This window comes from Argentina silus (genome assembly GCF_951799395.1).
Source record: "Argentina silus genome assembly, chromosome: X".
Classification (NCBI taxonomy): Eukaryota; Metazoa; Chordata; class Actinopteri; order Argentiniformes; family Argentinidae; genus Argentina; species Argentina silus.
The window spans coordinates 46,741,532-46,755,857 of NC_139653.1; the positions used below are offsets into that span (position 1 = coordinate 46,741,532).

The 14,326-nt window shown below is 46.1% G+C and overlaps 1 protein-coding gene across 1 annotated transcript in view; it reads left to right on the forward strand.

Annotated features, from left to right (window-relative positions):
• Window positions 1–1,447: 1,447 nt before the first annotated feature.
• The window catches only part of atp11b (ATPase phospholipid transporting 11B), a 52,369-nt gene continuing 39,490 nt past the window's right edge, over window positions 1,448–14,326 (forward strand). Inside the window, exons 1-6 of the mRNA XM_083694764.1 lie at window positions 1,448–1,660; window positions 8,557–8,673; window positions 9,085–9,174; window positions 11,293–11,373; window positions 11,619–11,726; window positions 12,429–12,557. Of these exons, the coding sequence (XP_083550890.1) occupies window positions 1,634–1,660; window positions 8,557–8,673; window positions 9,085–9,174; window positions 11,293–11,373; window positions 11,619–11,726; window positions 12,429–12,557 (552 nt within the window). The 5' untranslated portion in view covers window positions 1,448–1,633. The remainder of the gene's footprint in view (window positions 1,661–8,556; window positions 8,674–9,084; window positions 9,175–11,292; window positions 11,374–11,618; window positions 11,727–12,428; window positions 12,558–14,326) is intronic.

Genomic DNA, 14,326 nt, shown 5'->3' on the forward strand with positions numbered 1-14,326 from the left:
TCTATGTTGTTTTTTTGGTAAATACCCCCTGCTGTTGTGTTGCAGGCAAGCACACAATGAGTGGAGTGGAGTGTGTGTAGTGTGTATTTATTTTCACAGACAGACCTCATCAGAGATCAGAAATCATCACATAGTAAATGTCGTATACAATACGTACAAATCCACTAGCATCTTTAGCAAATGAGGAGTTTTTGAGAGGTTCTTAATGCCCAGCGAGCACACTGGACTGGATGAGAGCATCTCCAGCTTCTACAGTGAAAGCCTGCATCATGTCCTCTCTCCTCCTTTCTTCTTCTCTCTCCTCAACTCTGCTCCTCTCCTACTCTCTCCTTTCCCTCTCTTTCTCCTCTCTCCTCTCTATACTCATCTCTCCTTCTCTCCTCCTCTCTCCTCTCATTCTCTCTGCTTTGCTCCTCCTTTCTCCTTCTCTCTCCTCCTCTCCTCCTCCTCTGCACCTCTGCACCTCTGGCAGGGAAAACAGCTATGTCGTCAATTACTCCTGTTGCTCTCCAGGGAGGGAACCACAAAGCTGACTTCATCTTACGTGAGATGCCTACCAAACAGGCAGCAGGAAGAACCAACTAAACAAATCACCTCTCCCATCTAGCCCATTAGAAAACAGATGTAAGACCATGGATAGATAGTACTTTATACATATTCAAAGAGGATAACAACCTGAACTACCATTCTGTATACCCAGTGACAGAAAGGTTCAATTTTATGAGAGAAAGGGGGCTTTATTGTACCGATATATATGCGGCTTGCTCGGTTCATGTTATAGATTGGTATATGATACGTTAAGTATGCATCAGACCATATTCTGTTGGTACTTTTCAGAACACAATCATATTTTCTTTTCAAGAGTTATCATGTGTTGTGTTACATCTGTGGGTGGTGTTTATAATAGTTTCTTCTTGGTGGTCATCATGTTTTAATTCATCAATTTGTTGTGAAATCAAATTGGTGAGGACTACCAGTAATTGCCTCTGACAAAACGCACACACAACTGCCAAATTCATTATGAAATTCATAAATGTTTTATGATGGAAAAGTTAGGATCCAACTGAAATGCCACAGGTGTTGACAGCATTTACGATGGCCTCAATCATTCCTTGACCAGGTTTGCTGATAGCAAAAACCGCGTATATCCCTCCCTGACGATAGTCATTGTCGATATTTTTTTTTAACATATTTGACACTTAGGCTACTAGTGATTTGATCCTTCTAGTTTATCAATCAAATGTCAATTGTTACTTCCGGAATGTTTGGGGGTGTGTGTTGAGAGCGGTTAATATTGGCTACTGAATCGAGCCACAAAGCGGCAGAGCTGTCAACCGATCGTTTGCAGCAGAGGGGATGTACCGGGAGGAAGCGGCGGTAGACGCGACACCGACAGACTTCGTGGCTGGTTCATGTCACTCATATATACGCGGGGAATAATAGTTCCAAAGTAATGCGAGAGATCGTCTCTGATCACACGATCAAACAGCCTGGATGTGTTGTGTAACGCACACAAGAAGACCTGCATGTAAAAGGAAATATTTATGGTTTGGGAAGGTTTTATAGGAGTAGCTAGCTAAGCTAGCCAGGTAGCTGGCTACGTGGACGGACGAGCGGAGGATATTTTGCAAGGATGCTACGGTGGATACGGCAACAGCTGGTAACTACTACTAGCTAGCTTTGGCTAGTATTTTAACTAGAATAGTTTCCCTCTAGCTACCCACTAGCTACTAAGTTAGTTATTTTTGAAACAATGGAAGTTCATAGCTAACGCCAGGTTATTCGGCTCCGTTGTTTTTATAAGTTGAGCGGCAGTCCAGTGACGGTGACAGCTGCGTATGTGTGTTAGCTTGCTAGCTAATAACATTAGCCGTGACACTAACTCGTAGTCGTCCACAGACTACTACAGAGTGAGTACAGCAGGAAGCCAAAAAGGCCCAGCTAGCTGTGTCTCTCAGTACCTGCCACCAATCTAGCCGCTCGAGCTTCGTTTTAGCTAGCCGTGCAGTTAAGTAGCATTACGGTGAACTTAAAGCTATACTGGCTGCCATGAAATCCATTGACTGTTTTGGAAAGCCAGACTTGATCCAAGTTTAACGAGGGATGCTACCTAGTGCACTCAACTTTCCGCTCTCTCCGTGTTGAGGTGCCAGACTGTGTAACGAGTAGCTACATATGCAGTAGTTGTTGTCACTTTTGTTGTCATTACGTTGTTTTGATACATATGTGTGCAAAGTGTATGGTAGCTATGTACAGTATCACCCGTATTATGCAGAAGAGCGGCACAGAAACTGATTGCTATCTTGTCTCGGGCTCTTCTGCAGTATTTTGCTAATTGTCTAGCGCTGTTGTTTCTGTAGACTGCTGGTCCTGCCAGTGCTTGGCTGGGTTGAGCCATGCAAAGTCATGTCTTTTCTCCTGTGTGACTAGCTATGTAGGAAAATCCTGTCTCTGCTCTGCTCTGCTGCAGAGACGGTAAAAACAGAGTTGCACCAACTGTCACTCTCAACCCTCCTCAGTAATCACACTGTTCTCCCAGGGAATGGTTTCATTGTGAATGAGCAGAGAAATGCATGAACTGGATGTTTACTGAATAATGATTTTGGAGACTGTTCTTTTTAAAAAAAAATAATAATAATGTTTTATAAGTTGTTGAATATTTTAGGTACAACATGTTGACGTGAAAGATTTTACTTTAGTTGATTCAGAGAGGTTGCTCTGATCAGAGGAAGTTTTGATTTGAATGTGTAAGCAAAGGCATCTTTCCAGGCTGTCTTTACTGTAATTGTCATCATGAGAATTCTAAAGCATTGTGTGTTCTTATGAGGGGGGAAAGGGTTGTCAGAAAGTTGCTTTGAGTTATTGTTGGTTAACCCACTAAGCCATGTGATTAAATGAAAAACTAAAAACAACAGTTCACTTCAAACCAAGGCCTCGTAGACTTTGATGGTTATTCAGTAACTAAGTCGCCTTTTTGCTTGTGTAAAAATAGTTGTTAAGGTTTTTGGTCAGGTTTTTAGGTGTGTATCCATCTGTTACCTGCAGTGGATGGAACCCTGCCAGCTGCTTAGCCTCCAGTTCCTCATGAATACTTGCAGAGAGAATTTGAGAAGTTTATAAACGCAGTGCACACACAGGCGCAGTCACTGTACAGTAAGCTGAAACATAACCTGATCTGATCTCACGTGAAAGGTCACTAGATAACAACAGTCAGATCAGGCTGGCAATTGGCCTGGGCTTCTCCTTCACTTCTGCCTGTCGGAGAGATGATGTCATTGTTGTAACTCTCTGAAGGTGAATGGACAAATGTTAGCCTGCGTTAGTCGGTGAGTCTTCCACACAGACTAGCCTGCCTCTCCCCTGTCTCCTCCTCTGTGATTCACTGTAATAAGACATTAGGTCATTGTCTTGTTAATGGGGTCATGTGACAGGAGAGGTGATTGACGGGATTAGGAGAGGAGTTGGTGTCTTCCGAGAGGGAGGGAGGGGGAGAGAGAGGAGAAAAAGAAGCAGGAGAGAATTGAGAAAAAGAAGAGAGTAGAGAGAGGGAGGGAGGGAGGGAGGGATGGCTAGGGAGGAAGAGCATAGAAAAACAAGGGAGAGAGAAAGAGGAAGGTAGAAGCAGGCAGAGGGAGGGAGAGAGAGTGGAAGGTAGAAGCAGACAGAGGGAGGGAGAGAGAGAGAGTGGAAGGTAGAAGCAGGCAGAGGGAGGGAGAGAGAGTGGAAGGTAGAAGCAGACAGAGGGAGGGAGAGAGTGGAAGGTAGAAGCAGGCAGAGGGAGGGAGAGAGAGTGGAAGGTAGAAGCAGACAGAGGGAGAGAGAGGGAGAGAGAGTGGAAGGTAGAAGCAGGCAGAGGGAGGGAGAGAGAGTGGAAGGTAGAAGCAGACAGAGGGAGGGAGAGAGAGTGGAAGGTAGAAGCAGACAGAGGGAGGGAGAGAGAGAGAGTGGAAGGTAGAAGCAGGCAGAGGGAGGGAGAGAGAGAGAGTGGAAGGTAGAAGCAGGCAGAGGGAGGGAGAGAGAGTGGAAGGTAGAAGCAGACAGAGGGAGGGAGAGAGAGTGGAAGGTAGAAGCAGACAGAGGGAGGGAGAGAGAGAGAGTGGAAGGTAGAAGCAGGCAGAGGGAGGGAGAGAGAGAGAGTGGAAGGTAGAAGCAGGCAGAGGGAGGGAGAGAGAGTGGAAGGTAGAAGCAGACAGAGGGGAGGGTGTTTGGCAGCTGCATGAGACACTTTTACCTGCATAACACTCACTTCAGGTTCATTACGTCCATCTCCCCGCTGATGTGGTACCACCCAGCCACAAACAGCCCCGCTACATCCATGTCGGAGACGAGTGTGAGACGGAGTCGATAGAAACCTATTATAGTCAACATCACCTGCAACATCACCTGCAACATCACCTGCAACATCACCTGCTACACTAGCGCGAAGTGTAGACGCGCACTAGCAGCAAATGTAAAATTACGATCTGAGTCTACTTTTCTCCGATATTCGCACGTAAACTGGATACAAAGTGCCCGAAATGATAGGTTTCAGTGCTTTTTGGACGCTTAAAAAAACATGTTCACTCAGAATAATAGTATGGTAATGTATTGGAGACATTGATAGTAGTAGGTGGATAAATGCATACAATAGTGGTGTCAATGTTCATTTTTCTGAAAAGTCAGTGATCAATCTTTGAGTAGGACAAAGAAGAAAGAAACATTTTTTTCCTACACAGTACCTGTTTGAAAAACTAGTAGATGAACTGGACAGACCCCAACTCGAAGATATATTCAGACTTGACAGGACTCAACTGAAGTTTCTGGTGTAGCAGCTTAAATGACTGCTACACAGATTGTGCATGCCGCATCCCGGTGTATAACTCCTATATAATAATATAATATTCAATAATAATATAATATATACACACCATTTAGCTGACGCTTTTATCCAAAGCGACTTACATTGCAGTGACTGCATACATGTCAGCATATGTGGTCAAACCCACCACCTAAGGGTTGTTGGAGCCACAGAGGACCACTCCTCCTATCCCCACTCTCTTCATTAACTCCTCCATCCCTACACTGACCTGGTGCCACCTGGTACCACCTGGTACCACCTGGTACCAACTGATCTAGCTCCAGCTAGAGAAGGAAAGGAAGGAGGGAAGGAAGGAAGGAAGGAATTACTGTTTTAATCAGAGACTGGCTCTTCATGACAAGTTCTCTGTCATCATGAAGGCCGGCAGCTAGAGCAGTTATGATGAGTCATGGGCGGTATTACAGAGAGAATAAGCACCTATTTCAAATGATTTGTTTCAGAGGTACTCGGAACTGAAATAACTGACTGCCTGGGTGTGTGTTTGTGTGATGTTTTTTTTTTGTTTTGGGTCAACAGAAGTGAAACCGCCTAAGGGTTCAGGTCAGGGGAGGCTGGTGCAAGTAGAAATCGGAGGCTATGCTCATTGTAATGAACGGAATGTGGAATGGAATCCAACGTGTTTGATACCGTTCCTCATTCCATTCCATGCATCAAACACATTGGATACCATTCCACATTCCATTCTATTGTTACAATGAGCCCGTGCTCTGATTTCTACCTCCACCGGCCTCCCCTGACCCCCACCAGGTTGAGGCAGTCATCATGTCGGTGTCATCAATAATAACACCGTACAGTCCTTAAACGGGCAAGGTGAGCAGTGTCTTAGCTGTTCTGTTAAACAAACTGTGGTTTGCGAAACGGTTTTCCCAGTAGTTCTTTTACCTCCGCGGTGAGAGAGAAAGTGCCTCTGGCCACTCCACCATTAAAGTCAAGTATTTAATTAGCTTACTGTGTTTTGGTTGTTGTGATTTTTGTTACCCACTCAATGAAGCTGGGCCAATTGTGTTTCCTCCCTTGGGTGTTGTGGGAAATGTAGGCCTAGTCAATGCCAGAAAAATACACTTTGTAGTTTCTAGGCCTGTGAGAGGGTCAGACCAGATGAACAAAGCCGTCCACCTTGTTGTAGCTCGTCAACCATGAATTTGGCCAATCTAAACAACAATCATCCAAACTGCTCCAGAGTCTAACGGAGGCGTAGATATCTGTGGGTGGAGTCATTCATCCTGGAACCTAGACGGCCGTAGTTACCGTTGTCTCTATGAAATACTGGTTTCACAAGAATTTCAGGAAACTGTCAACACACCCCTGGTGATAGTGTAACCAGGGCTAAGCTAACTGGAATCTCTGTGGAAGCCCAACCCTAGCCCAAGTCACAATATCCCAGCCCTACACCCTAGCCCCCAACCCTACACCCCAGCCCCCAACCCTACACCCCAGCCCCAGCCCCAGCCCCAGCCCCCAGTACTAGACCAGTTCCAGAAACTATGTCAGTACACCTCTGGTGATAGTGTAACCAGTGCTAGGCTGACTATAATCTCTGTACCAGGCCCAGCCTGAGCTCCAGCCCCAGCCCACCCCCTCCCATGCCCCAAGCTAGCCAGCAGTGATGAGGTTGGATGGTTTAGCATTCAAAGAGGACAAATACAGTACTTTTGAATGTGCTTGGGGCTTAGCAGCACACCCTTATCATGGGATTGGTAGACAGGGGTTGTTGACTGGGTGCAGAGAATATGTGTCTGTGTGTGTGTCTGTGTAATATAATATAATATATGCCATTTAGCTGACGCTTTTATCCAAAGCGACTTACATTGCAGTGAGTGCATACTTTTTTCAGTATATATGGTCCCTGTGTGTGTGTGTGTGTGTGTGTGTGTGTGTGTGTGAGTCACACTGACACTCGTGTGTGAGAGTTAGAGAGTATGTGTTGTGCAAACAGAAGCCCATTAAGGAAGAGGAGGGCAGCGTGCCGTGGCAGTAATTGAATGCATATGTTGCTGGGAGCCGAGTACAGTGACGTGGCCTACTCACACTCACACACACACACACACACACACAAACACACACACATACACACACACACACACACACACACACACACACACACACTCACTCCCAAGAGCCTGAGTCAGCTCCAGTGCTCCTGAGAATGACGCCACACTCACACACACACACAGTCACAGTCACAGTCACACTCACACTCACACTCACACTCACACTCACACTCACACTCACACTCACTCACACTCACACACACACACACACACTCACACTCACACTCACACTCACACTCACACACACACTCGCACTCACACTCACTCCCAAGAGCCCGAGTCAGCTCCAATACTCCTGAGAATGACACACACACTCACACACTCACACACACACACACACACACACACACACACACACACACACTCACACACACACACAGTCACACTCACACTCACACTCACACCACACACACACACACAGTCACAGTCACACTCACACACACACTCACACACACACACACACACACACACACACACACTCACACTCACACTCACACACACACACACACACACTCACACCCTCTGTTTCTTTTGTTCTGATATCTAGATAAAGTTGTCAATCCCTGAATCCCGAATCAATACTGAGCTAGCCACGATCCCTTAGTAAGCACTTTTGTACACTTGATGGCTGTTGCAGCCGGTGGAGTCTTCACTGTTGTTTACGCTTTGAGGCAGTTCTGTGTAAGAGGAACAGAAATGTGAAATTTATATGATCATACGGTCAGTTCTGTGTAAAAGGACCCATGAGGACCGACATGTGAAATTCATCAGAGCATGTGAAATTGGGTGTCAAATGAGAGATATGTTTTTGGGAAGTTAAATCCTAAGTGCATTTCTCAACCGTCTTCCATCGTAAGAACAGGGATAAGCGGAGGCTGTGACCTCTGGTCAAACTTATGGAAAAGTGAATAAGAAAATATCTACCAGAAAATGTATTTAAAGGTGTTTTAAAAAAACATCAAATCAATCGTATTTAAAGGTGTTTCAAAAAACATCAAATCAATCATCAAACCTCATCAGTGTTCAAGTATAGGCCCCGATCAACTAATGTCAACACTTATATGTCGTTTTGAGGAAATGGTTTTGCTTCTGTAACTTTAAGGAACTCTTTTGGGTTCCATGTAGAACCATTTTGAGTTCCATGAAGGACCATGTAGGTCCTCTCGGGCTCAGTTGGTGGAGCATGGCGCTAACAACGCTTAGGTTGTGGGTTTGAATCCCGCAGGGACCATATATACTGAAAAATGTATGCACTCACTGCAATGTAAGTCGCTTTAGATAAAAGCGTCAGCTAAATTTTATATTATTATATTATATATATATATACCATTTTGGGATCTATGGACAACCCTTTTCACAGCGAGTTCTCCATCTCTTGTGAAAAGACTTATATGGTTCGTTAAACTTTGCTGTACAGGGTTTTTGTTTGGCATACATTTGAATGTGAAAAGTCAAGTCCCCACATAATTCTGTTATCATGGAACTGCCGTGAACCAATCTCCTCACGTGGTCATAAGTGTATAGGGGCCCGACCCATAGGGCAGGGGGGGTCGATTTGGGATTGAGCTGGGGAATATTTGTTGTGCGGTTGAAGTTTGACCTGTTGCTCTCTCTCTCCCCCTCCCTCCCTCACCCTCTCTCCCCCAGGGCTTCGACCCCCCCCACCAGAGCGACACCAGAACGGTCTACATAGCCAACCGCTTCCCCCAAAATGGCCATTACACCCCCCAGCGGTTTGCAGACAACCGAATCATCTCCTCCAAGGTAAGCCCCTGGAGATCAGATGATTGTTTCTTGTTTTCCCGCCAATGACATTGTTGCTAAAAAGCTAAAGTAAAGTCGCTATTACGTTCCTCAGTTAATCCAGGGTTTTGGCGTATTTTTGGCACATTTTGACATGAATAAATGCGAATCGGTTTTGATAATGCAATCCAGCTGCACCGTGTTCAAAAATCCTGGGGAGGACCCTGGCACAGGGCCTTATGCTTTGGCTGAACTCCTTGAAGCCCTTTTGTCAAGCAAGTTATCCTGAATAGAAATTAACTATGGCTAAATTTAGGCTGGATGCTCCACTGCATTATTCATGGATAATGTTCAAGCAATGAGATTTGATGTAAAACCTAACCTGCATAGTACTCTCATGCTCCTGTTCTCCTTCTGTGATCCCCTCTCTAGTACACGGTGTGGAACTTTGTGCCCAAGAATCTGTTTGAACAGTTCAGGAGGATAGCCAACTTCTACTTCCTCATAATTTTCCTGGTCCAGGTAAGGCCCCTCCTCCTCCCTCATGGTGCGTTCATGACCAACTTGTAAATTCTCACCTATGATCTTGGGGTTAGGATTAGGTGGTGGAGGTTAAGTTAAGGCCATCCACATTTATTTACATAATTTAAGTAATTTAGCAGATGCTTTTATCCAAAGCGACTTACAATAATTACATTTGTCTAAGTAAGTGAATCAACCACACATCAGTCATCGTAAGTAACTGCCTGAATGATTTTCTCCATTTTCCACAGTGGAGTAGTGTTAGCAAAGCCTCTTCAACACCGTACAGACACCTCTTATTTTCAATGAGGAGTTTCGGTTTTTAACGTCACTAAAGTGTGTAGAAACATTTTGTTTGGCCATTTGATAAAAGTAAAAAATGCTTAAAAATTCATTTTTATTTGGCCTTCGTAGCCTCCCTCTATAGTCTTACACAGGTGTTGCTATAGTCTAGGTGTTGCTAGGGAAAATGTGTAAGAAAGACGCGGTCCTAGCAACGCGAACCTAGCAACGACAGCTGTCGGTAACGCTAATCTATGATTGCTTCATCTCTCGCGAAACCAATCGTAAATCAAGAGAGTGGCATATCTCTAGTACACCCAATCTCCTGTGTTAGTTTTAGGTGGGGCACAACAATTCTGGGTGATTGGGGCCTTGCCCTACACAGTGGTAGGGGGAAACCCCCTCTCCCCAACTGTTGCTAACCTTGCTAGCTTGGACAGACTAGCTCTATGTGACTCAGTGTTTCCCCAGTGAGCCATGGGGATGTACAGGACTGGCTGTGCTCTAGCTGTCTGCTCCAGTAGTTTAGCCTTCAGTACGGGACACCGCCTAGAGCAGCCTGTCTCATCCAACCTTCACTCTGCATCAGGGTGATCTTAGAGGGACTTGTCCGATGAGGGGATGTGGATGTTGAAGGGGCCATGGGAGGTGTACAAATCATCTGTAGTACCACACGGTGCTGTTTAAGCAATGATGCCTGAGAGGCCATGATTTACCATCGATATTGTCACGGGTAGAGGGAGTTGTTAGGCGCCACAGGCAAGCTGTGCTGGTAAACCCCCCCCCAATGAAGTGACGATATTGACGATGAATCGCGGCCTCGGGGGGGGGGGGGGGGGGGGGGGGGGGGAGGAGGGGGTTGAGCTTTTTTATACAGCGGTTACACAACAGACCCGAAAAATTGTGACAAGAAAACAGTGCTTGGGGCGTTCAGTGGCGTAACACACTAAGGCGCATACCATCTCATCACAAGGTCCCTGGTTCGATTCCGGCCATCGACATCCTGCATGTCATCCCTCCTCTCTCTCACCCACCCATCCTTCCTGTCAATCTCTGCTGTCTCTGTCCCAATAAAGCAGAAATGCCCTAAAAACATATATTTAAAAAAAAAAAAAAGAAAAAAGAAAAAAAAGAAAACAGTGCTTCAAGTATTTATTTTTCGTGATATACTGTGGCGGTCTCAGCCCTGCGCTGTTCCCTAAACTACAGAATGTTGTCAAGGGAACGTAATACCCAAATCTACTGCGGCGCAGGAATATCATAATACGAGATTTAACGGCACCACTGTCATTATTAAATCATGGCTTCCAGTGCCTCTCGGCCGATCACATGATGTTGGAGGACCAGGGGAAGTGTATGAGCACAGGGTGTACAACTAAACTCTGCAGAAGCTACACAATGCTGTTGTTGTTGTTGTTGTTGTTGGTTCAGGCATACTGAAGCGTTTGCTATGTCTGCTCCAAGCCTGGCTACAGATTTGCCTCTCAAGTCAGCTTCTGTGACTGTCGTGGTGACAGTGTTGGCCTCAGACGTTTCTGAAGCAGCACGTACAGATCCACAGCTAGGCTTTCCAGCTTCCAGATGACTCACACTAAAACACTGAGGGCTGTTCCTAGGAACACAAGTGAAGTGTAGTCATAGGCTAGAATATACAATTGGAGATTAAATGTTATTTTAGTACAGGACTAGCCTTAATCTGTGTCTGTACGATGTGTTTTTAGTCATACAGATTGTGTCATCTTAATAGCGGATGTCTGTGGTGTCGGTTAGGTAAGCGACACCACACACCTCTGTATTGCCAAGGTTTCCTCTGATGCCATCTCCTCGTGTTTTCAGCTGATGATAGACACGCCCACTTCCCCTGTGACAAGCGGACTTCCTCTCTTCTTTGTCATCACAGTAACCGCCATCAAACAGGTGAGGGCCAGGCCTTATATGGTCAATCAACGTGGTTCCTTGACTTCCTGTTTTCATTCAAATCTAGTTCTTTGTCTAATCTAATCTAAACCGACTTGCTTACCACAGAAAAGGAAGTTGAACACACAATAGAATGTTTAGCGAATAGAACAGAATGCTACAATGCAATGTCTATCTCAACTTGCCTGACAGAGCATGTCATTGGTTAAAATGTCGTCTGATGCCCCTCCCCCCCTTTCCTGTAGGGCTATGAGGATTGGCTGAGACACAAGGCAGACAACGAGGTGAACGGGGCCCCTGTCTTTGTGGTGCGCAGCGGTAGCCTGGTGCAGACGCGCTCCAAGAACATCAGGGTGAGTCACACAACAGCCTGCAGTTACTGTTAGAAAACGCCCTCACACCCTACCTTGCTTGCCTGCCATAGTTGCTAACCCCAGCCTAGAACACAGCTCTCTGCTGTGCAGACCTGCTCCCAGAACATCAGGGTGAGTCACCCAGCAGAACATCCTGCAGTTACTGTAGCTAGCTACCCCCCCCCCCCCCCCCCCCCCCCCACACACACACACACACTAGTGGCAAATCCTAGCCTAGTACACACACACACACACACACACACACACACACCAAGGTTTGGTGCAGACCAGTGGAGGCTGGTGGAGGTAGCAATCGGAGGAGGCAGAAATCGGAGGACGATTTAATTGTAATGCATGGAATGGAATGAGGAATGGTATAGGACGGACTCATTGCAATGAGCGGAATTCCTCATTCCTTATTCCATGCATTACAATGAAATTGGAATTCCTCATTCCCCATTCCATTCCTTGCATTACAATGAAATCGGAAGACGGGCTCATCGTAATGCATCATTGTGTTTGACACCATTCCTCATTCCGTTACCTGCATTACAACGAGCCCCGCCCTCCCATGTTTGCCTCCACTGTCCTCCCCTGACTTTTGGCTGAGGGGGAATGGGGTCTATGACGGGGGGGGGGGGGGGGCAGTTACTGCTGTGCCTCTGTGGTAACATGGCAGCGTCTGTTTGATTGTGTGATCAGGTGGGGGACATCGTCAGGGTCGCCAAAGACGAGACGTTCCCGGCGGACCTGGTGTTGTTGTCATCAGACCGTGCCGAGGGTACCTGTCACATCACGTCAGCCAGTCTGGATGGAGAGACTAATCTAAAGGTTGGTTCACTCATCTTCCTTTCTTCCTTCCTTCCGTCCGTCCGTCTTTCTCTTTCTCTCTCTCTCTCTCTCCCTCCCTCCCTCTCTCCCCACCGCTCTGTCTGATCCCTAAAAGGATTAGTTTTAGGGGGAGGAGAGGGAATCGCTGCTCATTTAAAGCCTTTCCCCGTCCTCTCTCAGTCGCTTCCGTGGCTCCAGAGATGTTTTATCCACAGGCAGTTTATCAAATTATCTCCCTCTAATCAAATGTCTCGGCCCTGTAAAATCTTTATTTATATATCTTTTATATATTTGTATATGAAATTGCTTTCATAGGAAATTGCCTTGCGACTGTGATGTTTTTGTTGGTGGTATCTTTCTGGTGCAGCCTTAAAGGGCTTCAGACACTGCACGGCCGACCCGGACCGTACTGGGCTGGTTCGGATGTTCTCCATTCATGTTGTCTGTGCCAGCACGGTTTCAGCAACTACGGTGGGCGCGCAACCAGGCCAGCCCAGTACGGCTCAGTTTGGCTCAGCCCGGCTCAGCTAGGTTCGGCTCTGTAGTGTGGTCCTCTGTGGCTCAGTTGGTGGAGCATGGCGCTAACAACGCTTAGGTCGTGGGTTTGATTCCTGCTGGGACCATATATACTGAAATGTATGCACTCACTGCAATGTAAGTCGCTTTGGATAAAAGCGTCAGCTAAATGGCATATATTATAGTGGGAATACAGTAGTTTTAAAAAAAAAAAAAAGATGTATATATTTTAGGGCATTTCTGCTTTATTGGGATAGAGATAGTAGAGATTGACAGGAAGGATGGGTGGGTGGGTGAGAAAGAGAGGAGGGATGACATGCAGGATATGTCGATGGCCGGAATCGAACCAGGGACCTTGCGATGATATGGTATGCGCCTTAGTGTGCTACGCCACTGAGCACCGCGGGAATACAGTAGTCTTACCGTCTCCACCAGCACCATGTAAGTCGCTTTGGATAAAAGCGTCAGCTAAATGGCGTATATTACAGTGTGCGTTAGGGTTTAGATAGTGGGAATACAGTAGTCTTACCGTCTCCACCAGCCCTGTGTCTCCACGCTGCTGCCTCTGGTCTCCGCAAATGTTTATGTTGCAGAGAGTAATGGCATTCAGAACCAATGAGGGGTAGAATGGCCTACTTTATCACCCGGTAGTTGACAGCGGTTAAACGTTACACGTGGTTTAGCCACCAGATTAGATGATGTCCCCCCCCAGGCAGTCCCCACAGAGCGGTTCAGATGAATTATAAATGTAAACCAGGCTGGCCTCCGGAAGCTGTCAAATGCCGTCTTGAATAGAGAGAGAGCTCCGGTCTGTTTATGGTTAACAGCCCTGTCGGACTGACTAGAAGGTGCTACCATATGTGCTGAAAAACGTATGCACTATGATGGTCATTCTGTGACAAAATCCGTAACAAAAAGGCCAAATCAAATCGGTAAACGGAATTACTGAAATTGAATTGGCTACACTTATTGTATAGGCTTTAAAAGGGTTTTTCAGCTGTCCCTGTGGGAGACCCCTTTAAGGAACGCTTTTGGGTTCCACGTTGAACCCTTTTGAGTTCCATGAAGGACCATGTAGGTCCTCTCTGGCTGAGTTGGTAGAACATGGTGCTAACAACGCTTAGGTTGGGGGTTTGATTCCTGCAGGGACCATATATACTGAAAAATGTATACACTCACTGCAATGTAAGTCGCTTTGGATAAAAGCATCAGCGAAATGGCATATATTCTATATGTTACAAGGCGTTAATATC